At 49.0% G+C, this 24,428-nt stretch overlaps 1 protein-coding gene across 1 annotated transcript in view; it reads left to right on the top strand.

The window, feature by feature from the left end:
* Positions 1-24,428, top strand: part of LOC147634187 (putative apyrase 2) — a 64,462-nt gene that overhangs the window by 2,100 nt on the left and 37,934 nt on the right. The window contains exons 2-4 of the mRNA XM_086805337.1: positions 8,346-8,474; positions 8,569-8,625; positions 8,735-8,824. Of these exons, the coding sequence (XP_086661463.1) occupies positions 8,346-8,474; positions 8,569-8,625; positions 8,735-8,824 (276 nt within the window). The remainder of the gene's footprint in view (positions 1-8,345; positions 8,475-8,568; positions 8,626-8,734; positions 8,825-24,428) is intronic.

The following is a 24,428-nucleotide window of genomic DNA, read 5'->3' as shown; positions in this document are numbered from 1 at the left end:
CCTGTAGGGACTGTCGAAGATTGGCACAAAGAAAGCATAAGCATCTAGAGAAGGTTGTCGAAACATAATACGTTTCAACTGTCCTAGCCTTCCAAATAGTCTAGAGTGTCCAATATCTCATCTAGATCATGAAAGTATCAAATCTAGCCATGCAAGATGAAATCCAGAAGAGTTTTCCTCCTTTGAAGGATGGAAAACGTCCTTGGAGATTGCTTCAATGGTTATAAGAAAGTCATGGACTCCGTGCAATGCCAAAGAAGATGCTTTGCATGTCATCCGCATCTACAACATCTATCACTGGAGATATGTCGTTTTGCCATAAAAGTGGAAACTAGAAGTATTTCCACAAGGCATCTCCATAAGAATAGATGCTATCTGAGAGGCAGCTTACAACTCTAGATTAGTCGAAGCCTTTGTTTCCACCATTTAGTATTCTTATGCATTCCCCATAAAGTATTAGCATGAAACTAGATCTATGGGGAAGAAAGCAACAATTTGTACACATTACTTGCCGAAAGTGCATCCAATCGAAGAGAATGGGTATGACCAACAAGTTGCCAATCATGAAGTCTGTCATGATCATCCAAGGGGTGGGATGGGTTCAAAAGGCAATAACAGTGCAGCAATAGATTTCCACATTTGCTTGTGATGCAGACCTAAGTTATGTTTCAGACAGGCTTGTGGGAAAGTCAACACAAATGTAACCACACACACACACACACACACACACACACACACACACACGAGAGAGAGAGAGAGAGAGAGAGAGAGAGAGAGAGAGAGGAGTGTGTTGAGAGAGAGAAAGAAGAATGGAAGTTATATTAAACGTCTCCTTAAGACCCAATGGGTCTATGAGACAAAAGTGATTAATGCTATCCATGGTGTGTCTCATCATGGAAAAGAAAAATTAAACAAGTACAAATAACATAGCTTTGTGAAAGTAGAGGCTGATACAATGATCATCATGGGGAAGTACATGGGGTATAAGCCCTAGTACACGAGATTCTCATCATGGAGTAGTCCTCCATCTTCTACTAGTGTATTTGATTCATCAACTGCAACATAAGCTCCACCATGCTAGGGGTTAAAGAGATGGCTGGAGGCAGAATTTGTATGGTTCGCAGGACTTGTGGTGAGCGCCTTATTCCCCCTCACCCTCAACTTGAGGGGAGGTTTGCCCTCCCCTTGCAAAGGAGTCTGGTCATGGATGGTGTCCTTCCCATCCATGGCGGTACCTTTTTGAACACAACTCTACCATACATGTTTGCTAACAAAACAAAACATCTCCCCGCAGGAAAAAAAACAAAATTTCAGTCCTCCAAAGTTTGCTGTTGAGCCTTTGCTTTGATACCAATGTTAGAGAGTTTACATGCTTCTTAATGCGGAAATGTTCTTTGATGGAGGAGGGCACAAACACTTTGCTGAAACTGAAATGATAGAGATGGCACACAACACCAAATTGGTTCCCAATTACCCTCTCAAGGGCCCCCACTGTTGCGGGTGTACTTGCTTGTTGTATTGCAAGAGTAAATGGCCACTTACTGCTGTCCACAGCCTGTGAACAGAGAACACCTGTGTTTGGACTGTATGTGGCTGAGATGGACTGTTTCCAGGCTGGTTGGAGGTGCCCACAATGGTGCATTTTGCTCTGGTGTGCTGCCCTGCTGTGTTCTCTTTTGGCTGGCCTGCTTTGATGCGTTTTGCTACTCCGCATTTTCCCTTGCTGGCTGCATTTTGCCTGCTTGTGGCCGTCCTTGGGATGGTGCGTTTATGGGCTGAATGCTTGCACAGCTGCTTTGCTTTGCTTGAAAGCGATGATGTTTATGATCTTTATGCACCCCTTTATGCAAGCGCTTGAGTGCTCATATGCCTCTTCATGCTTCAGCTGAACACTCTGCTCACAGGTTGCAAGATATCCACACTTATAGCTGGAGCCTGGGCTGCCTTTATATAGGGGCTAGGCAAGGCTAGAGTTGGCACAACTCCATGTTCACACCACATTAAAGTAGGCGCCCTCCTCTGGCCCTGCCACTTGTCCACATCCCCAAAGTGTCCGGATCAAAGGTGCCCATGGGCCGTCCTCAGCCCATGGCCCCTTAAAGGTAAACAAAGACATAAAAGGTGTTCACACTTGACTTGAGCACTTACCCGGGACTTGGACAAGGGACTGACACCGACTAAGGCTTCCCCGAGCACCGGACCAATGGTCTGATAAGTGCTGGGCTGGCCTGTACAACATTATACATCTTGCAAAGAGGGTTTACAAAGTCTTCTCGTGGACTAGGGCTCACAACATGCTCAAGGCCCATCAAAAAGGAGACCGTCTGTTCTAGAATGGAAGATAATGTCCACGTGGCACCCTAGGACAGGTGGTGCACGTGATAGAGAGTGTGTTGGAAGCACTAAACTTAGCAATATAATCATGCATTGAATCGATTAAACAATGGAAAATGGAATTCCAAGACATTGCCTGGGGTCCCAATGACCAAGATGGCCCCTCCCTTGTGGAGTATTTGCTTTACTGATATAAGACTCGAGTTACAATGGCTGAACACCCACTGCTACCTCACTGTGCTCTCAGGTTTACCAAACTGGGAACTTTCAAAGATGTACCTCTAGTTCCCTTGGCTACTTCCCTCTGTTTTTGTCCAGTTCTGGCTATTTTTGTTGGGTTTCTTGGCTTATGTCGGGAATTCTGCCGATTTCCTTCCACTGGGCTGTTCTTAATTTTGCATTTTGCTTGAGAAAAGGGGAGGCAAGGTTGAATGATGGGGGACAGTCTCCTTTTTATAGGGAAAATTCCCCGTTTTTGTGCTGGTCGGCTGGTCAGTTTGCTGGTTGTGGGCTGAATTGGGGGAAATTACCTGTCAAAATATGCAGCGGAAATGATAACCAAACTTGGGTTCACAAGAGCAAGTAGAGTGCAGAAAATAGACAGCACGTGACACAGAGAAATAGGCGTGTAAACTCTTCTCTATACACAAGATCCCGCACAAAACTGAATGTACGAATGATGAGGAGCATGGGGCCTATTTATATGCCCCATGGATGCAGTCGGCCAGCGCTAGAGGCTCTCCACGATTGCATAAAGCAGTTGGCCAGCAGTAAGTGTCTCCACGACTGTAGGAAGCAGGTCGGCCAGCAACAGCACCTCCACGACTGCAGCATAGGCAGTCGGCTAGCCACGAGGAGCACATGAGGTGCAGTCGGCCAGCACCACGGGCTCGTGCCAACACGTGGCATCCATCCTCACCATGGAAAAATGGGAAAAAAATACGGGGAGTGAGGAAAAATGATAAAACACCTATATAGGGTGGGCACACCCACAACAGAGGCCTTGGTGTTGGTGTCTGATTAAGACAGGAGATGACTTCTAACACCCCCTCTCAGCTCCTGGCTGTGCAATCAACCCAAGGGAGCTGGAGTGCCGCTTGAGCGTAGCCTGAGGTAGAGACTTCGTGAAAAGGTCCGCCACATTGTCCTCCGTCGAACAATAAAGTAGCAAGATGTCACCAGCCAAGCTCTTCTCACGTACAAAGTGATACTGTATCTCTATGTGCTTGGTCCGGGCATGGAAGACCGGGTTTCGAGCAATAGCTATACAACTTTGGTTATCGCACTGGATGACTGCGGGCTCCTTCTGTGGAAACCCAATCTCGCCTAGCAGCCTCCGCAGCCACACAACCTCCCAAGCAGCACCATAAGCAGCCCGGTACTCTGCCTCTGTCGAAGAGAGGGCAATAGTTGGTTGCCTCTTGCTGCTCCAAGAAACTGCTCCTGAGCCGAGGGTAAAACTGTATCGTGAAGTAGATCTCCTCGTGTCTGGATCTCCTCCCCAATCTGAGTCACTCCAACCTTGGAGTCTGACTCCATCCCCTCCTGTGTAAAAGAGTCCTAGATCCTTCATACTCTGTAGATACCGCAAGATCCGCAATCCTGTGTCCCAATGAGACTTCAATAGCGTCTGCATAAAAGAGCTCAACAGCCCCACGGAGAAGCTCAAGTCCAATCTCATGTTCAGCAACCAGATCAATGAACCAACCAACTTCCGGTACTGCGAGGCATTAACTGGCTCACAAGGATCAGTAACGGTTAACTTTGTGTTTGGGTCCATTGGCGAAGTAATAGGCTTGCAGTTCTCCATCCCAAAGGCCTCAAGCAACTCATGAACATACCGCTGTTGAGAGGCAAAAAACCCCCTCTGGGTCTGCCAGATCTCTAATCCCAAAAAGAAGTGGAGCAAACCTAAGTCGGTCATCTAACTCTTTTGACAAGGCAGCCTTTGTCACGCCAATGTGCTCCACATGACCGCCGGTGAGAATGAGATCATCCACATAAAGGATGATAATCGTGACCATGCCGCGTTCCCGAAAGAGATCTTTAGGATCTGCAACCGATCTCTTAAATCCAGTCCGAACAAAGATTCCAAGCCCTGGGAGCGTGCTTAAGACCATACAAGGCCTTACGTAACTTGTAAACCATCCCTTCTGATCCTGGAACAATAAAGCCTGGAGGCTGCTCAACATACACCTCCTCCTGCAGGTCACCATTAAGGAACGCAGATTTTACATCCATTTGATACACGGGCCACCTCTGAGAAGAAGCAAGGGCAAGAACGTCCGAATCGTGGACATCCGTGCCATTGGTGCAAAGGTATCCTCGTAGTCGATGCCTGGCCGCTGAGCACAACCTTTAGCCACAAGTCTGGCTTTGTGTTTGTCCACCGACCCATCAGACGCATATTTGGTCTTAAAGACCCATTTGACACCAATGACTGACCGTTTCGACGGCCTCGGTACCAACTCCCATGTGTTGTTCTTCTCGATGGCATCAAGTTCCACCTGCGTGGCTTTCCTCCAAGTATCCTGTGAAAGGGCTTCCTTGACGGAAGTGGGCTCCTTGTCCCGCATAATACGAGACATCAGAGCATAGTTTACCTGAAGAAGCTCCGCTGTATTGCTTTTATCTCGGACTCTGTGTGATCTTCGAGGGCCGTCCTCTGTGGTCCACTCAGAGGGTAACTCTGTGACACCTGACTCCCGAAGGGTGTCTAACATGAGGTCGCGGGGGCTCTACTCTAGCTGCAGGCTCAACCTCCTGTACTGACTGAGGTTGATCAACTGGAATAATGGTCTGGGAATCATCATTAGACTCCTTTGGATCTCCAAGAAGTGGCGGCTCCTCGACAGTGGATACTGGAACATGCTCGTCAAAGACCACATCCCGGCTGACAACAATCTTGTTCCTGTCTGGATCATACAATCTGTATCCCTTGGAAAGAGAATTATACCCCACAAATACAAGCTTGCTGGACTTGGAGTCAAGCTTCCCCCTCTGCTTCTTCGGAATATGTACATACGCGTCACTCCCAAAAACACGGAAGTGCGAGACATCAGGTTTCCTGCCAAAATATGCCTCTCAAATGGAGTCATATGGGGTACTGAAGTCGTCGGAGATCGGTTGAGGGTATGGACAGCCGTTGCCACAGCCTCTCCCCAAAGTGGACGAGGAAGATCACGATGCTCCAGCATGGTCCTCGCCATCTCCACCACAGTCCTGTTCTTGCGTTCTACAACTCCATTCTCTGAAGGCGATCTTGTATTGGCCAGTTCCCTTTTGATGCCATGATCTGCACAAAATCTGAGAAATACAGTTGAGGAGAATTCACCTCCTTTGTTAGCCCTGAGAGTCTTTACCTGAAATCTAGACTCTTTCTCCACCATCACGTGCCAATCCTTGAACCGTGCAAAAGCTTGGTCCTTCTGGGAAAGAAAGTAGACCCACGTGAATCTGGTACAATCATCAACAAGCAGCATAAAGTAGAGAGATCCTCCCAAAGATGGTGTCTGCTGAGGTCCACACAAGTCAGTGTGAATCAACTCCAATGGTTTCGAAGCCCGCCTAGAAGCCTGCTTCGGAAAGGATTCCCTGTGCTGCTTACCACGTATGCAAGAACTGCAACGCCCTTGCCTACTGCCAACATCTGGCAAGCCAACCACCATTTGGTCTCGGAAAGCTCGCCTCAATGCATCCACATTTAAGTGGCCAAAACGAAAGTGCCACAAATCTCCGACCTGAGAACCTGTCAACGAGGAGAGTGCAGAGAGCTTGTAGATACCATTCTCCACACCGCCTTCCCAAACAACCTGGCCAGCCTCACGGTCCTGTAGAGCAACTGAATGCTCCTCAAATTCCACCCGAAAGCCAGTCTTGCATACTTCATGCACTGACAGAAGATGAAACCCAAAGCAGGGACATAAAGAACACGGGAAGCATGCTTGCCCCCCTTGGCTGTCGGGAATAATCTCCATCCGGCCCTCACTATGTATCGGAATAGTGGAGTTGTCGCCAATAAAGATGCAACCTGACTGTCGTTTCAGATCCAAAAAGAAGTCACGGGATGGAGTCATGTGCCTGGAAGCACCACTGTCAAGAATCCATTCGTTGGTATCCTTCGTGGTGAAGCCAACTGCCTCCTTGCTCGAAGACGATGAAGCGTCGGAGTCCATTATCTCTAAGTGCACAAATGCAGGAGTCTTAGCAGCTGAGGCTGATGAATCAGCACTCTTCCCTGTCCGCTTAGGACACTTCCTCCAATAGTGGCCTTTCTCGCCACAATCATTGCAGGATCTTTCGGCCTTCAACTTCTCTCTGTGCCTCTCGGTCCTTCTTCATCGACAGTAACTCCCCTTCCTCTGCTTCCGGCCGTGGAACCCCGACGATGATGAAATCAGCAAGGTCATATGACTCCAGCACAGACTCCATCATAACCTTCTAGATTCTGTAATTGTTCCCGTCCAACTGACGGTCCACTGGGAACGTGGGGAGAGTGGGGATCTTCACGTGCTTCTCAGCCATCTCTAGTAAATCTGCCATCGCGGGGATTAAACTGAAAAGGGTGGGTGGGTGGGAAAAAAAAATCTCTAAAACCTGCAAGTGGCTGTCCAGCACCTTAGCCCGCCTTCCTCTTGCAACTTCTCTTCCCGAACAGTCCAAGACAGTCCACCAATCAGCAACCTAACTATCCCCCTCTTGCTCAGAAAACTCCCAAGATCTATCACGAGCCTAGGGCTCTGATACCATGTCAAAATATGCAGCGGAAATGATAACCAAACTTGGGTTCACAAGAGCAAGTAGAGTTTAGAAAATAGACAGCACAAGAGACACAGAGAAATAGGCGTGTAAACTCTTCTCTATACACAAGATCCCACACAAAACTGAATGTATGAATGATGAGGAGCATGGGGCCTATTTATATGCCCCATGGATGCAGTCGGCCAGCGCTAGAGGCTCTCCACGACTGCATAAAGCAGTCGGCCAGCAGTAAGTGTCTCCACGACTGTAGGAAGCAGGTCGGCCAGCAACAGCACCTCCACGACTGCAGCATAGGCAGTCGGCCAGCCACCAGGAGCACATGAGGTGCAGTCGGCCAGCACCATGGGCTCCTGCCAACACGTGGCATCCATCCTCACCATGGAAAAATGGGGGAAAAATACGGGGAGTGAGGAAAAATGATAAAACACCTATACAGGGCGGGCACACCCACAACAGAGGCCCTGGTGTCTGATTAAGACAGGAGATGACTTCTAACATTACCTCCTTTTCCCCCTTCTGAAGGGGTCTTTCACCCCTCAGCCTTGCTCTGGTCCTTCTGGGGTCTAGAGGGATGATGTGGGGCACCCTAGGGTTTCTTTAAAGCCTCCAAAGTCCCTCCAAATGCTGGGCATTTGGTTTGGCATGTGGGACATTTGCTTTTTTAATTATCAGCCTGATTTCCAGTTACGGCTTAGTACTGTCTTCCCTAGTTTCCAGCTTGTCCATCCTCATATGGAAATGTCCCTCCAGGTGGCTATAACCCGTCATTGATGTGCACCTAGTGTGCAAACCCTAACCTACCTGCTGTTAGGATTCACTCAATCGCATCCTTCGAGAGGCCTCACAAAGGCTTGCTAAACTTTAACTCACCTATGCTACACTGTGCATGTCTTGGCACATGCATTTGATGACTGATGCTGGTGACATATATTGATGTGTCAATAGTGTCTACGATTCACAGCAGCAAACTCTCCATCTTTGTGCAAATGCTCTTACACACTGTCTGCTTCCAGCTGATTGCTGATGTCCCAGCTTGTTTGTAAGGTTAAAAGTCCATTCACAATTTTTGTGGAACAGACATCAATGCTGTAGTTCTACTCATGCTATAATACTCAATGAAATGCCATGTTGTTGGCTGTTCTAGATAAAATAAAAGGTGTAGTGTGTGAAAACTGGATGTACTGTTTCTATCTATGCATATATTGAGAAAACACTCTGATAGGGACCCTTGTGGGTGAGATTGGGTGCAGAAGAACAAAGGACTAAGTTTTTATGCCGCAAACCCTGAAGAAGGTGTTGAATCTTTGAGATCCCTGCTGAATGATGCAATAAATGTGGTGCCAGTAGAACAACGTTCAGAAACACCTGTTCGCCTCGGGGTAGTTTGATCTTTTATGCTGCTGTCCTGAGTGGGTAGTGTGCTTCTCTTGCATATGTGAAGTTTTTTTTTTCTCAAAATTGTGCTTGATGCAGGCTACGGCAGGATTACGTACTCTTCCTGGAGATTCAGCAAAAAATTTGTTAGCAGCAGTAATTCACTCTGGAGACTAGTAAATTTTACATTGTTTCTTCATCTTACATGCATACACCAAACAGAAAAAGTGGGATTGTGTTCTGAGAGTTTGACTTGTGAAAACAGGTCACGACTTTTCTAATGAAGAGCCCTTTTAAATTTGTACCGGATTGGGTCAGCATCTTGGATGGAACTCAAGAAGGTGCATTTGAATGGGTATGTGCTAGACTTGAGCTAGTGGAATTTTGTGGCAGATGTTCTCACATCATTCTATTGATTCAATATTGAAGGCATTTTTCATTTAGTTTAAGAATGTTCATGTCTATTTATTGTTGTGTTCATGATGCCATCAAGCTTTTTCATCGGGGCAGAGTGAAAGGCTACTAACCACTTTGTTAGGTCCATGAATTTTGTAAACTAGCTTTCACCGACATGCATGATCTTACATGACTTGGTAGTGCATGCCACATACCCTGCATATTCGTAGCTCTTGATGCTTTGGCATGGGTGCCATCTCTCTCCCAGCCTCAATTTGATGAGAATCTGATCTGGTCCATGGAATCTTGAGTTCATGTGACATATGAATCCCCAAGTATACAAGAATTTAAATAAATCATTTTTATTTTTTATTTTTGCAAAAACAAGACTTTTATTACGTAAAAAAGAACAAATACAAAATCATGGTGGAAAGCTGGAGATCCTCATCATAGAGTGTAAGAAAGCCCCAGTCAACCAGGGGTGCAGTGATGCCAAGAAAGTGCAGCAGGAGTCGGTGAGAAGAATATCTTGAGATCCCACTCTCTCATGAATGCTTGGGCTGATTTGGATGGTCCTTACATATGAGCCCAAGCGGCCATACGAGTATGGATGATATCTCCCCAAATGGTACAGATGCACTAGGTGCCATGAATCTGAATGTCCTCAATTGCCTCTGTGCATTTGGCTTTCCGGATCTCGGCTATGATTCTGGCGATAATCTCCCAAGCAGTGTCAAGCCTCCCCAAAGGTGGTGTGCAGTGTGACCGAGGAATATCGCGTAGTGTGCAATTTCGGGTGAGTCCTCTGTCAATCGTAATGGCAGTGTCATGTTCCCTGCCCTCAAAGAAATTTTGTGGTCCAGACTGAGAAAGCCAAGCAATAGAGCCCCCAGTAATGTCGATAGTGCCTCTCCTCAATTTGCCTATAAGCTGAGCTATAGAGCTCCAGATCCTTTGAGCAGCTTTGCAGCCCCAAATACAATGCCGTACTAACTCATGTTATATACTCATGGTAGTTCTGCGGGTTGACTACCATGAGTATATAACATGCACGTTATTAAAAGGTGAATTTGGGCATGTTCTTGGATTCATCTAGGTATATATATCTAGGGTCCACACCAAAGATAGCTCTCCATTGACTAACATAAAGTCCGCCACGTAAAAACAGCCAGAAGAAATGGGATATCTGGTTCCTCCTATAAGAGTGCACAGTCCGTTGTCACACCGGAATGCTCCTTGCTGATGGGGTTATGGGAGAGCTCTCTATGCCTAGATGGAGGCAGCAAGAGATGGTTCTCTCTTACAGAAGGGATGGGATGCACGGGAAGGTACTGCAAGAAGACACCCTACAACCAATCTTATCTATCAAAGCATCCATCCCTGTTCCCTACATATGGCCGTCCCCCGTCCCGTTCTTGTTCCCGTCCCCGTCCCCTGTTACCGTCCCCCGTCCCTTGTGACTATGGCATCAGTGAATAGTCCCCGTTCTTTTCCTATTGTCCTTATCCCTTGATCGGGATAGACCCTAGCCATTCTTCTTTGCAATTGCAGATAGGCATGCTTGACTTCATTTCTCTCTTCCTGCACCTTCTCATTGATGTTGTGCAGTTTTTCTATCAACAGCTCCTTTGTCTTTTTATGGTTGTCTTTTGCCCTTTTCGAAGCCATCTGAGCATCTCGCAATTGTGCTTTGAGGTGTTCATTCTCTTTCTCAAACCTTGCTTTTTCTTCTTTAACTTGGTCGTATATATGTGTTGTCCACGTCTTGGCCAAGTTGTTGAGGCTGGTCATTCCTGCTCTTAGGTGCACTTCTCAGAGTTGCTCTAGGATTGGATCCTCCTGTTGCTGGGGTTGCATTGCTGGTTCCATGACTGGGGCAGGATTGTAAGACACAGTGCCTTCTTGTGGTGCCATCATCTTCATTTTCAAGAATTCCCCTCCCATCTTGGCTTACTTAATCATACTGCCAAGCTAGGATATCTTCATACAATGTCTTACGACTAGCTGCAGTCCCTCTATTGGCTGAAGTAGCTTCTTTCCTTGTGCAATCTCAGCTTCTCTTTGCTTCTTCGAAGCTTCTTCCTTTCCTTTCACTTTCTATTGTGCTTTTGCCTTCTACGCTTGCTCTGTTGCTCTTCTTTCGGCCTTGGCGAAAATTGCTTTTCTTTCCTGGTCTTTTTTGAGCTCTACTAGAGTCAGTTGAAATCCAAGCTTCCCTTGGGTTGTGCTAGTATAACTCCCATAGCTAGACCTAAAGCAACTACATGGATATGAAGGACTACATCCCATCTTGGCTGTGTTAGAATAGGAGCATTAATGGCTGGGTTCTTCAAGATCTAGAATGCCTCATCATTTGGTCCCCATTGAAATTTGACATCATGTCTTGCAAGCTCATACATAGGAATGGCTGTTTTGGCAAAATCTTTAATAGATCTCCTATAAATGCTTACATAACCTACAAACAACCTCACCTAAGTGAGGTTAGTAGGTGATGACATTTTTTCTATAATTTTGACCTTGTTAGGTGTAGTGGAAATCTCCTTTTCTAAGATTATCTACCCTAACAACTCCCCTTTGTAGACACAGAACTCGCACTTAAAAGGATTAAGTGATATTCTCTTCTCCTATTTGCATCCCTCAAAGATGTTTGGCAAACATACCTCTTTTTCCATTGTTCTTGTTTCTTCTTGTCTAGACTTTTGTGCTCTTGTCAAAACTCGAACTTCCACCTCCGGAATTTCCTCGAGAACTAAGCAAACTTTAGGGTCTTTTGCACTGGTTGCAAGCTTCTTGGGTCAATTTACACAAAGTGGCCTTCCTCGCCACATGTGAAGCAAAACAGACTTCCCCATGCATGTCCTCTTTCTTCCTCAGTAGCTTGGAATGCCTCACCCTTCCAGGAGGAGCCCACTCGCTCGTCGCCTAGACTCTACTCCGTCGGTGCATTACTACGTTGTCGGGATAGTTCTTTGATCCTTTCCACAAACTCCCTGACACAAAGTGACCCTTGCTTGATCCTTCCCAGCTTCCTGAGCACACCTTCTCGATACAGGAGAGGCAAGTTATAAGTACCTCCAAGATGAGTGTCAGCGGGGTCATGCAAGTCCACCTCCCGGGTCCCATTGTAGACGCGTGAGAGGTCGGCACTCCCATATCCATAGTCGCCAAAATCTCTACCTGGCCACCTTGGCAGGTGATGGGTCTATGTGCCACTCCCGTGCCTGAAAACCAATCACCCTCACCCTTTGCAAGGTGCAACCATTGAAATCCTCTAAGGGAAGCCCGGATTGCTCTAATCTGCCATGGAATCCAATAGAAAAAGTGAGCAGACCACTGCCCTCATTTGTACCATGGACAACCATGAGAATATCATGTTTGGTAAACACACCTAGCCACATTGGGGGAGTCGTGTCTGGGATAGGAGTCAGCCATTCCTGAGGGATAGCTGAGTCGATGTCAATGCTGAGCTTGTCTCTACCTTGAACTCTTGATAGGTCTCTCTCCTGCATCTTTGGGGGCAACTGCTTGTGTGCTATCCAATCTCCAAGGGACCTAGCTGGTCCTATGCTCAAAGCACGCCATGAAACATGAGGTCGGGCCCCCAACATGTGGCCACTGGGTAAACGAATCAGGGGGTTCCAGACTAGTGGTTGCCGCATCTGCTCCTCTGAGGCTGTCGAAGCTATCTGCCTAAGGGCCGGCTTGAGGTGATCCCAAGCTCAGAGTACGCTGGTTGCAAATCTGTCCTCAAAAGTTGGACTAGAACCGCGGGCTTGCATCTCTGTGAAGATCCATCTGGTGCTCTACAGCCAAGGGCCCCCTAGACTCGGGGTGCGGGCTGAAATCCGGGCCAAGAGGAAATCCTTCCAAGGCTCACCACTAGGAAGGAGTCCTCTAATGATCAATTTGCCCATCAAGGCACGGCTTTGAATAGCCAGGTCAATGATGCCTAGCCCCTCTCGATGACGTGGTTGAATAATCACTCTCCATGCCACCTTGGCCCTGGTGGGCCTTCCGTCTCGCTGCCAGCCCATAAGAAGTTCCAGATCAATTGCTGAATTTGGCCAATACATGCTCGAGAGAAGGCCCAGCACGAAGTGATGTACCACATGGTGGCAAGAAGAACTTGGTTTGCCACTACCACTCTACCTGCCAGGGAGAGTCTTGCAAAACTCCAGTATAAAAGCTTCTTTCGAATACTCAAAAGAAGAGTGGCGAGCTGTTGCTCGGAGAGATATCAATGCCCACTTGGCATCCAAGGTAGCGAACTAGAGTGCCTCTTGGGATCCACTGGAAAGCCTCGATTGGCCACCAAGTCGGGGCGGGTGTAGAGCCTACCCAAAAACCACACGACTTGTGCCAATTGATATGTGCTCCTGATGCGTGGCAAAAACCTCAATCGCCTCCGAGAATTTCTGGAGATTCCCCTCATCTCCTAAAAGGAAGGTTGCTGTGTCATTTGCAAACTTTGAATCAAGCAGCTCCTCCTACGTGCGGGGCCCGCCGCGGGGGGGGGGGGGGGGATGCAATCCTTGGAGCCCGGTCTCCTGGGCTGACATAAAACCACTCATGGCCTCGGCGACGAATAGGAATAGGTAAGGTGCCAAAGGAGAGCCCTAGCGTACCGAGCAGGATAGGGGGAATCTGTCACCACGGGCTCCTTGAATGAGGACCTGGCTGTGCGAGGTTGAGTAAAGTCCTAAAACCCCACGAATCCACTCCATGGGGAATCCCATCCGGCACATCGTGCCCTTCAGAAACCTCCAATCCACTCTATCATAGGCTTTCTCAAAGTCTAGGAGAAGCACAATGAGGTCCTGCTGCCGCAATTGGGCCGAAGCTATCGCCTCCTCCCAGAAGGTAAAGATGTTGTCCAGAATGCTCTGATCTTGAACAAAGCCAATCTGAGTGGCATGAATCAAGTCCGGGAGAAAAGGCTGAAGTCTCTTGCTGATGGCCTTGGCCAAGATCTTATCGGCGGTCCCTAGAAGAGTGATGGGTCTCCACTGTCGGATCTCCAATCTGTCACCACCCTTGTTGGGAATCAAATGAATCAAGCCCTCTGAGTCTTGAGAGCCTCTCTGGCATGGCACCGGTGAGCATAATCTCATCGAAGGAAGCTCGAAGGCCGCCTTCCATGAGGTCCTAGTGACGAGGAGAGAGAGAAACTGGAAGCCCGTTCCCTCTCGGGCATTTGCCCCTGGGAAGTGCAGTGAGTGCCTTTGCCAACTCCTCAGCAGTGAACGGTGTCAATAAGAAGGATCGAAAAGAGGGGGGAACCACCTCTCTCATGTGCCGCCAGACCCTCTTGTGCGCGTCCATCACTTGTGGAGATAATGGGGCACCAGTGAGAAGAGATCGGAAAAAGTCCCTGGCGATGGGTCTCACATGGGGGAGATCAAAAACAATAGCTCCATCGTGGCCACAACACTTGCGAATGCAGTCTCTCCTCCTATGGGGATTGGCTATCTCAAAGAAATCCCCTGTGACGCTGTCAGCGGCCCGAGTCCAGAATGAAGCTCTGGCATGATACCTCTACTCCACCCTCCTCTCCTCAATGGATCTAATCTCCGTGCGGGTGGCAACTAGTTGACTCTCAATCCACTGGCTATCTGGGGATCTCTCCTGAAGCTGCTGTAAAGAGGCAAGACCCCTCCTCAGACTCCTCTCTTGCTCGTGGAATCCCTCCAACCTGCTCTGGGCTGCCTCCTGCAAGAAACTTTGATCTCTCCTAGGCCCACATCCAATGTGCACGCAGCAGAGATTGAGAAAAGTCCAGTCGTGCCCATACGTGCTCTATATCCTGCTGTAGATCTTGGGGTCTTGAATGAGACTGTTCGGAATCCTAGAGCTGGCATGCTTGTAATGCCTCCAGGGGTTCTCTAAGGACAAAATAACCGGGGCGTGATATGAAAAAGTAGTGCCTGCCAAGATATCGACCATGCCCCCGCGGTTGCAAGCCCACTCATCAACATAAACCTGTCAAGTCTAGAGAGGTTAGGGCCGGTGCTCCATCCTCCTCCTATCCGATCGTGAGAAACGAAGGCTCCCAGGATTGCACCCAAATTGTGGAAGATGCCAAGGGTCCTGCCCCCTGAGTACCAGTATCATCTCCTCCCAGGTAGAATACTCTGCTTCTGAGACTGTGGCCGTGCCACCTCTAAGTCTGTCCTCTCGTGCACCAAAAGTCGGCCTGGGGGAGGGCCTGCCGGACTGTGCTCCAAAGATGGCTCTACTTGCAGTGGCATTCGGAGCATAAACATTGAGGAAGCCAACACTATCCTCTCCAATCAAGATGGTAACCCATTGTGCACGCCTCGACACTTTAACTCATGAGCCAGTCCCTGTCGGCAAAAACTGCTCACTGATAGAAAGACACACTTCTCCCTGCGTCCCTCAAGGGCCATTGTCGGCAAAAACTGCTCACTGACATAAAGACACACTCCTCCCTGCGTCGCTGAAGGTTCGAAGGATGGAGACCAGAAAGTGTGACTCTTGCTTGGTAAAATCTTCTCGCATTGGCGGGTGTGCCCCTCAGGAAGGACACCTCGTCTCTGAAAGCACTGAGGTCCCCCTAAACAGTGAATGTTCCATGAGACTATTCGCATATCAATCTCTGTGTGAGGCGGCACTAGTGGAACTGCCCTCCACTTGAAGAGTCTTGGGCGAGGGTTTAGACGGGGAATAATCCCAATCCATCCTAGGACGAAGGTGTGCCAAGTGGGCATGGATCCTGTCCTCCCTGTGGCGCGACTCTGTCCGAGGGCGATCATATGCATACTTTGGACTCCATCGGTCATAATGGAGGTATCTGTAAGAAGGGGGAAGAGGTACTGCGGGGGCAGAAGTATGCATGAACACAAAGATCAACACCTCCAGGCTGGAGGCCACCATCTCCCCATCCTAGTCTTTGTGGGCGGAGTCTCCAAGCTCCATCCTAGCCAAAGGCCATAGATGAGTGAGTACATCGGTGATGTGAAGATCGTGAACATCCTCAACTGCCTGTCCCTGGATGGCGGTAGTCACCAGCTCTCAGTTCCACTCCATTCCCGGGGCTGCACTCAAGGGGAAGGAGAAGATCATCGCGCCATTATCCAGCGTAGAGGGTCTGGAGTGGTGGAAAACCACACATACCCGAATAGGGGCTACTGTCTCCTCAAATATATCTGTCCCTTTTGTTGGCAGACATTGGAAGAAACTATAATCCACAGGCTGCTCCAAGATCCCGGGGGGCCCACTTGGGGACTCTGGCGGGAGAGCCCTCACCAGGGAGGCGGCAATGGCCATCTCCACCGGTTCTAAGCAATGGTGAATCAAGCGGCGAACGGAACTCACCAGCTGCCTCCGCTCTGGGTCGGGGGTGTTGGGGGGCAACGGGAGACTGGAGTGCTCTGGAGAGGTGGAGAGGGGGGGGGAGGGACGGGCTCGGATGAGGAGGACGGGGCAGAGGGAACTGCTGTGGGTAAAGTTGGTGGCGAGGATGGAGGAGAGGGGGGGCAGAGACGCCGTAGAGGGGCGCGTGTGTGAAAATATACCCAAAGGGTATTTTATCCAGCCCAAAAGGGCTATTTTGACATTTTATTTTAGCTCCGACAGCCACATCTGACCGACCAGCACCCACTCAGCCTATATATATGAAGCGCATCATTATTCAGCTTCAACACTATCACAAGAACATCTTCTGCTGGCCGCCTACATCAGGGCTACCATCAGCGTTTACATGTTCTGCTGGCCGCCTACATCAGGGCTGTCTTTAAGCGTTTTACATCAGCAGACATCTGCGTTCTTCATCAGCAGACATCAGCATTTTACATCAGCAGACATATGCGTTCTTCATCAGCAGACATCAGCGTTTTTCATCGGCAGACATCGGCGTTAGACATTAGCACTTGATCTGCGTTTTACATTTGCTGTCACGTGCATCCCGCACTTGGATGCCACGTAGACATTTCTGTACAGAAGGTGCAGGACCTGGGATGGTGAACTGGTCCCATGTGAGCCCAGTCCGGGACGAGTCAGCCAGGGATCCATCTCAGTCGTCCGAGGTCAGGTGTGCATTGTCCTGCACATGAGTCCAAGGTCAGGTGTGCACTGTCCTGCACATGAAGCAGTGCCAGTCCGCGCTGTGAGTCTCCCTCTGGAATGATGTCAGATGTGCTGAGTATCTGGTTTGCAACTGGATGCCAGGCCTCTGTAGGCATGTAGGTTGCATGTAGAGATGGGGCCAGCCCATAGGGCTACCCCAGTGTAAGTATTTGCATTTGCACTTGTAGAATGGGCATGGGGGAGGTATAGAACCATCCCCAAGGGGCCAGGAGGGCCCACATTGTGCCCACCAGCCATGGCTTGGGCTGGAAGGGTTGTCGGCCAGTCTTAGGACCTTGGGACAGCCAGCCGGCTGGGCAACAAGGTCTAGAATGGCTGTCAGCCAAGTGTGGGACAGCCCACACAGACTGCCCAGCAGTACAGTACCCTTGCGCAGGGCTGTCCAGCAGTCAGGGGACTCTTCTTGGTTCCTGTGCATGGTGCCCAGCAGCCTGGATGCTGCCCCAGAAGGCTGCGCAGGCTGGACAGCAGTGTGAACACATGCGCAGGCTGGACAGAAGGTAGGCATAGTGTGAAAGCATTAGTTATAAGTGTGCAAGCACTTTATTAATAAAATTCAGTCGTGGAGCTCCCTGAAGCCAGCCGACTGGATGATATGAGAAGTATAAAAGCCCAGCCAAGAATTCATTGTAGTCATCTCATAATTCACCAAGTGCTCCAAGCAAACAAGGGCCAGGACAGCCAAGAACTTGCTAAAGCAAAGGGGTGAAGGACTGAAGGTCAAGGGCAGGTTTTCCAGCCAAGAAAAGGTCAAGTACTTTGTATTTGTTTTCAGATTTACATCATTCTAATAAAGCAAATACACCATCCGTGGTGGGGGCCCTACAGAGGGTAATTGGGACCCAATACTGTGTCCTCTCCATCTCCCCCTTCTCTCTCTATTTTCTGCACATCGTCTTTCAGTTTTGTGCGTTAATTCCGTCGCGAAAAGAGTGCTGATTTCTGAGTTTTGAAGTACCGATCCTTCTCCGAAGCTTCCGCATATTACAGTGGTATCAGAGCTCACTTCAAGGACATAGATTCAGCAAAGAAAACCAGAATTTTTTTTCGCTCGTGTGGTTGGTTTTTAGACGCCGGTGGACTACCCCTTTCGGAGTGACTCCTTTCCCTCGAAGGACGGTTGGTTTTTAGCCTCCGGAAGCCTCCGGAAGTCTCCCACGCAGATAGTGGATGGTCAGATTGCGTTCCGGAAAGGAATTGCATTTTCCCGCTATGGCGAACTTTGGTGACGAGAGAGAACCAGAACCATGGGACCAGAGTGCACCAGGCAGCCCAGCGAGGGCACCCGGCTTGAGTGTCACAGACATGTTCCAGCAGATGATGCGAGCAATCGCAGACCAGACAACCAAGTTGGATGAGCAGAAGGCGCGGATTTTGGCTCTGGAGGAGCGTTCTCGCTCTTCGGCGTCGCGTTTTCCATCTCCTCCTCCCTCTCCTTCCGTATCCCAGATACCAGATCCTCGTCACAGGGACCCTCTCGCGGGGTCACAGCTGCAGCCAAGCTCCTTGCTTGAGATGCAGATGCGTGCATTGGAGATTCGACAACGAGAAGATGACGCCATGTGACGAGTGGAACACGAGCGTTACCTCAGAGCTTTGGACGCCAGATTGACACCGGCGGCGCCCTCGAATCATTTTCCCGAGAAAATGAATTTCAGTAAGTATAATGGTAAACTCGATCCCACTACTCTGTATTCATGGTTACATCAATTTGAAGCTTACTTTGCCGCAGTTAGGAAAACAGATATTGACAAAGTGATCTTAGCCAGTTGGTATTTGGAAGGTGAGGCCATTCCTTGGTGGACTCAGTGGGCTCATGCCCACACCAGATCAGGTATGGCAGCTTATGGGTGGGACGAGTTCGTCCGTGACCTTAAGCAGCGGTTTTTACCGCCCCACTACCTTGAGCGACTCGAAGACGAGTTCAGGGGTGCGCGTCAGAATGCAAAACCAGTCCTTCAGTTTGCCAATAGAATTTCGACCTTGTGTCTACAATTAGGCTTATCTGATGCGGACAAGAAAGGGCAGTTTTTGTATGGCCTGGACACGCAAATCCAATGGGAGGTGCGTATGTTTAGGCCAGCCACCTTTGAGGACGCACTCTCGCTTGCGCAGAGTGCAGAAATGAAACACAATGGTGGCAAGCCCAAGACTTCCCAGCCGGCTTCTCCCAAGGCTAACACCTCGGGGGGCAAAAGCCAGAACCAGACGGGGTCTTCCCCAGGACAGAGCCCGGGAGCCTCTGGCTCCAAGAACTCGAACAATGCGTCTAAGCTTACTCCAGACCAGAAAGCGGAGGCAGGCAAGACAGGTGGCAAGTTGAGTGCTGAGGAGCTTGCTCAGTACAGGAAGGAGGGTAGATGTTACTTTTGTCACACAAAAGGACATACTTCTCGGGATTGTCCGAAGAAGCCTCCAAAGGCCGCCGCCGCCTCCACAGCTTCCGTGGTGAGCACAGCTCCCACACAGACCCCAGTGGCTACCCCTAGTTCTTCAACCCCCGGTGCTTCAGTCGGAGCAATTATTAGCCGGGAGCTCGAAGATAAGCAGAAGGGCACCCATGACCAGGAGTATGAGCGCAACGAATTGCTCAAGTCCTTTGGCTACATAGGTGGCCAGAGAGTCGTTGTCTTGTTTGACAGCGGCAGCACGGAGGATGTGATCACGGAAGAGGCCGCTAGGCGTGCCCGTTTCGAGCTGACTCCGGTGGACAAACAAGTTGAGGGTTTTAGCACAGGTATGACAACGAGCGTCAAGTATGAAGCTCTAGGTGCTAAGTTAGTCATTCAGGGCATAGAGTTGGTGCGTGACTTTATGGTTGCCCCTCTTGTAGGAGCTGACATAATTTTGGGTATCCAGTGGTTTCACAAGTTTCTTCCTGATGTCAAGTGGGACAAGCACACGTTCCAGATTGATCGGAATGTGTCAAACACCCCGGTGACCATTAAGTGTGAGCCAGGTATTCCAAACTTTCCGCTCATAAGCCACTTGCAGGCTAAGCGAGCAGTCAGGAAAGGCGCACAGTGTGCGATGATTTACATCCAGACAGCCCAGACGGTGGCCAGTGCTTCCGAGAAGTACTCGGTTCTCCATGAAAAGTTCCAGAAGATTTTTCTTCGGGACAGTCTCCCTCCCCAGCTTCCCCCGTCCAGACCGGAGGATCACAAGATTGACCTCCTCCCAGGCTCGGAACCCCCGAGCAAGTTTCCGTATCGCCTTTCTAAGGCAATGGAATCGGAGTTGGACCGCCAACTCCAAGAATTGTTGCAAGCTGGCTTCATCCGCCCCAGCGTGTCGCCATTTGCAGCACCGATCTTATTTGTCAAGAAGAAAGATGGGTCTTCTCGGTTGTGTGTCGATTATCGTGCACTCAACAAGCTGACTATCAAGAGCAGATTCCCGATGCCTCGAATTGACTATATTCTCGAGAGGCTGAATGGAGCTAAGGTGTTCTCTAAATTGGATTTAAAGAGTGGGTACCACCAGGTTCGGATTGTTGAGGGGGACATCCCCAAGACAGCTTTCCGTACAGAACGGGCCCACTATGAATTTGTGGTCACGCCATTTGGTTTGACGAACGCCCCAGCTACATTTAACCGCATGATGATGCGTATTTTCCGGGAGTTGATTGGAGTGTGTGTGTTCATATTTCTGGACGACATACTCATATTTTCAGCTACAGTTGAGCAGCATGACATTGATGTGGAGAAAGTCCTTAAGTTGCTGGAAAGCAACGAGCTCTATGTCAATGAAAAGAAGTCAGAATTTTATCTGTTCTAGGTACATTACTTGGGATATATAATCAGTGCCGAAGGCATTCGACTTGATCCGGCTAAAGTGGCCGAGATTGTTAACTGGGAAGTACCTCAGACTGCTTATGACATTAGATCATTTGTGGGTATATGCCAGGCATATTCCACCCACATTGACAAGTTTTCTGATCTCTCGGCAGACCTCACCGATCTGCTAAAGGGAGTGAAAACAAGGAGGTAAAAGATTCGAATGACTCCACGAGCGTTGGAGGCATTCCAGAACCTCAAGGTGGCTTTGTCAGAAGCGCCTTGTTTAGCCCTTGCCTCGTGGGACGAACCATTTCAGGTGATCACCGATGCGAGTAACATCGCAATTGGAGGTGTATTGCAACAGAATGGTCATCCAGTAGCTTACATGTCTCGTAAGTTACTGCCCGCCGAAAAGAACTACTCAGTCTACGATCGTGAACTCCTAGCAGTTATACAGGCCTTGAAACATTGGAAACATTTCCTGTATGGCCGTGACTTCGAGGTTCGCACTGACCATCAGGCATTGTGCTGGATTCAGACGATGCCAAGTGCACAGTGGAGTGATCGACAACACCGCTGGAGTCAGATATTCCAGCAGTTCGGTGGTATGATTGAGTACCTTCCAGGAAAGGCCAATCCAGTGGCCGATGCTTAGAGCAGGAAGGGACAAGTATCTGCGATTCAGACCACTAGACTTGACCTTGTTGGTACTGGATTAGAAGACATGAAGCACACGGTTTTCTTTGCTGAATCTATGTCCTTGAAGTGAGCTCTGATACCACTGTAATATGCGGAAGCTTCGGAGAAGGATCGATACTTCAAAACTCAGAAATCAGCACTCTTTTCGCGACGGAATTAACGCACAAAACTGAAAGACGATGTGCAGAAAATAGAGAGAGAAGGGGGAGATGGAGAGGACACAGTATTGGGTCCCAATTACCCTCTGTAGGGCCCCCACCATGGATGGTGTATTTGCTTTATTAGAATGATGTAAATCTGAAAACAAATACAAGGTACTTGACCTTTTCTTGGCTGGAAAACCTGCTCTTGACCTTCAGTCCTTCACCCCTTTGCTTTAGCAAGTTCTTGGCTGTCCTGGCCCTTGTTTGCTTGGAGCACTTGGTGAATTATGAGATGACTACAATGAATTCTTGGCTGGGCTTTTATACTTCTCATATCATCCAGTCGGCTGGCTTCAGGGAGCTCCATGACTGAATTTTATTAATAAAGTGCTTGCACACTTATAACTAATGCTTTCACACTATGCCTACCTTCTGTCCAGCCTGCGCATGTGTTCACACTGCTGTCCAGCCTGCGCAGCCTTCTGGGGCAGCATCCAGGCTGCTGGGCACCATGCACAGGAACCAAGAAGAGTCCCCTGACTGCTGGACAGCCCTGCGCAAGGGTACTGTACTGCTGGGCAGTCTGTGTGGGCTGTCCCACACTTGGTTGACAGCCATTCTAGACCTTGTTGCCCAGCCGGCTGGCTGTCCCAAGGTCCTAAGACTGGCCGACAACCCTTCCAGCCCAAGCCATGGCTGGTGGGCACAATGTGGGCCCTCCTGGCCCCTTGGGGATGGTTCTATACCTCCCCCATGCCCATTCTACAAGTGCAAATGCAAATACTTACACTGGGGTAGCCCTATGGGCTGGCCCCATCTCTACATGCAACCTACATGCCTACAGAGGCCTGGCATCCAGTTGCAAACCAGATACTCAGCACATCTGACATCATTCCATAGGGAGACTCACAGCGCGGACTGGCACTGCTTCATGTGCAGGACAGTGCACACCTGACCTTGGATTCATGTGCAGGACAATGCACACCTGACCTCGGACGACTGAGATGGATCCCTGGCTGACTCGTCCCGGACTGGGCTCACATGGGACCAGTTCACCATCCTAGGTCCTGCACCTTCTGTACAGAAATGTCTACGTGGCATCCAAGTGCGGGATGCACGTGACATTTGCAGACATCAGCGCTTACAGCACTTCCTCAGCTTTATCACGGGACAGCAGCCCTCTCTACTTCTTTGGAGTCTCACTCTAAGCTCCTGTACTAGACTTCATCATATATATATATATATATATACTCATTGCATTTTGTGTGATTTGCTTTGATCTCTCATATATTTGGTCCTTTGATTTCTTTTGCCCTCACATGGTATTAGAGCTATCGTGAGCAAAAGGATTGAAGACCTTGAGAGCACACAGCATGGATCGTCTACCCACGATTCCAAAGGACCAGCCTTTTTTTCCAGACTTTGATTCTCCTTATTCTGATATAGATCACATGGAGGATGGGACGACTTATTCACTGGAGAGCCCTGTTCGAGGTCTTTCATTAGGAGACGACCAACCCATTTTTACCTACTCACCCTCTACACCCTTGGCATCTCGTCTTTCTTCTCAGAGCTCATCAGGCGTCACTTCAAGAGGAGGACACATGCCTACAACTAGTGTGCCAATATTGGACCCAGGTATTTAGCCTCATCTGGAGAGCCCTGCCACTCATTCTAGCCGACTACTTGGACTTCAGTATGGGATCTTTTCTCAGGAAGGATAGGTACCTCCTCGGTTGTTCGGAGATCCATCATCATCAACCCTGTCGGTGATCGCGTCAGGTTCGTATGTGCCTTTTAGTACTTATGTTCCTAACTCTACGTGGGTATCTCCTTCTGTAGCACAGGTTCAACATATGGTACCATCAACTACCCTCGATCCCTGGCATTATGTGAACCCAAATAGAGGAGGGTCTACGAGTACAATTCACTCTCAGACTTCTAGTGTTCAAGGAGGTAACATTGTTTTCTCTTTTGGTTCACCTTCTGTTCCCGCTCCTAATGTGTTTTGGAATATTGCTCAACTTCAAGCACAAAACCCTCCCACCCAACCCATGTCTTTTCCTGCTAGTGTTGGTGTGTAGTCATCACCGACGACTGCACACCCTTTGGGTCCTGCGTATGGGTTTTACCCATCACAGGTATCTATCAGCACTATGCCCTCAGGCAATGCGATGCCACCGAGCATCCCAAGGTATCAGGTGGTTTACCAACCCATCTCTGGTACTAATGCCTTTCCTACTTATGTGCCCACTCGAGGATTTGTGCCTCAGTGAGGTGTTCCAACTATGCCGAGTGCCCAACCTTATATTCCATCTTATGGAGTACCTTTGCCAGGTCCTACACCTATGCCTGGTACTAGTGGATTTTTTGTTTTTCCTCCTCAACCTGTACACTCCAGATATGGGTACCAGCCATCTTGGACTCCCCCACCTTCTTTCTTTCATGTTTCTATGTACAAGAATGCTTTCACAGAAAAGACTCGTTTTAATGGGTCTAATTATACCACTTGGGCTAATCTCATGGAACAGGTTTTTACTTCCCAAGGTTCTTGGAACGTAGTAAAGGGATTTGAACCAAAACCCCACCCCTCCCTAGCACCTCCTGAAATCATCCGCTATTGGGAAGCTAGAAATGCCACTGCTATAGTAGAGCTCATGCAAGGCCTTCTGCTGGAGTTTCATTCGCAACTCCAACAGTTCCCCTATGTCTTTGACAGATGGGCACACCTTGCAGAGAGAGATGCCGCATGTGATCGCACGTGTCGCATTGATCTCGAGCATCAAATTCAAATTTTCTCTATCAAAGAGGGGGATGACCTGACTGTCAAGGT

Source organism: Cibotium barometz, chromosome 11 (genome assembly GCF_041138505.1).
Source record: "Cibotium barometz isolate CiBa-2024 chromosome 11, ASM4113850v1, whole genome shotgun sequence".
Classification (NCBI taxonomy): domain Eukaryota; kingdom Viridiplantae; phylum Streptophyta; class Polypodiopsida; order Cyatheales; family Cibotiaceae; genus Cibotium; species Cibotium barometz.
Note: the sequence above shows the minus strand (reverse complement) of the source record. Positions and strands in the feature narration are given on the sequence as shown.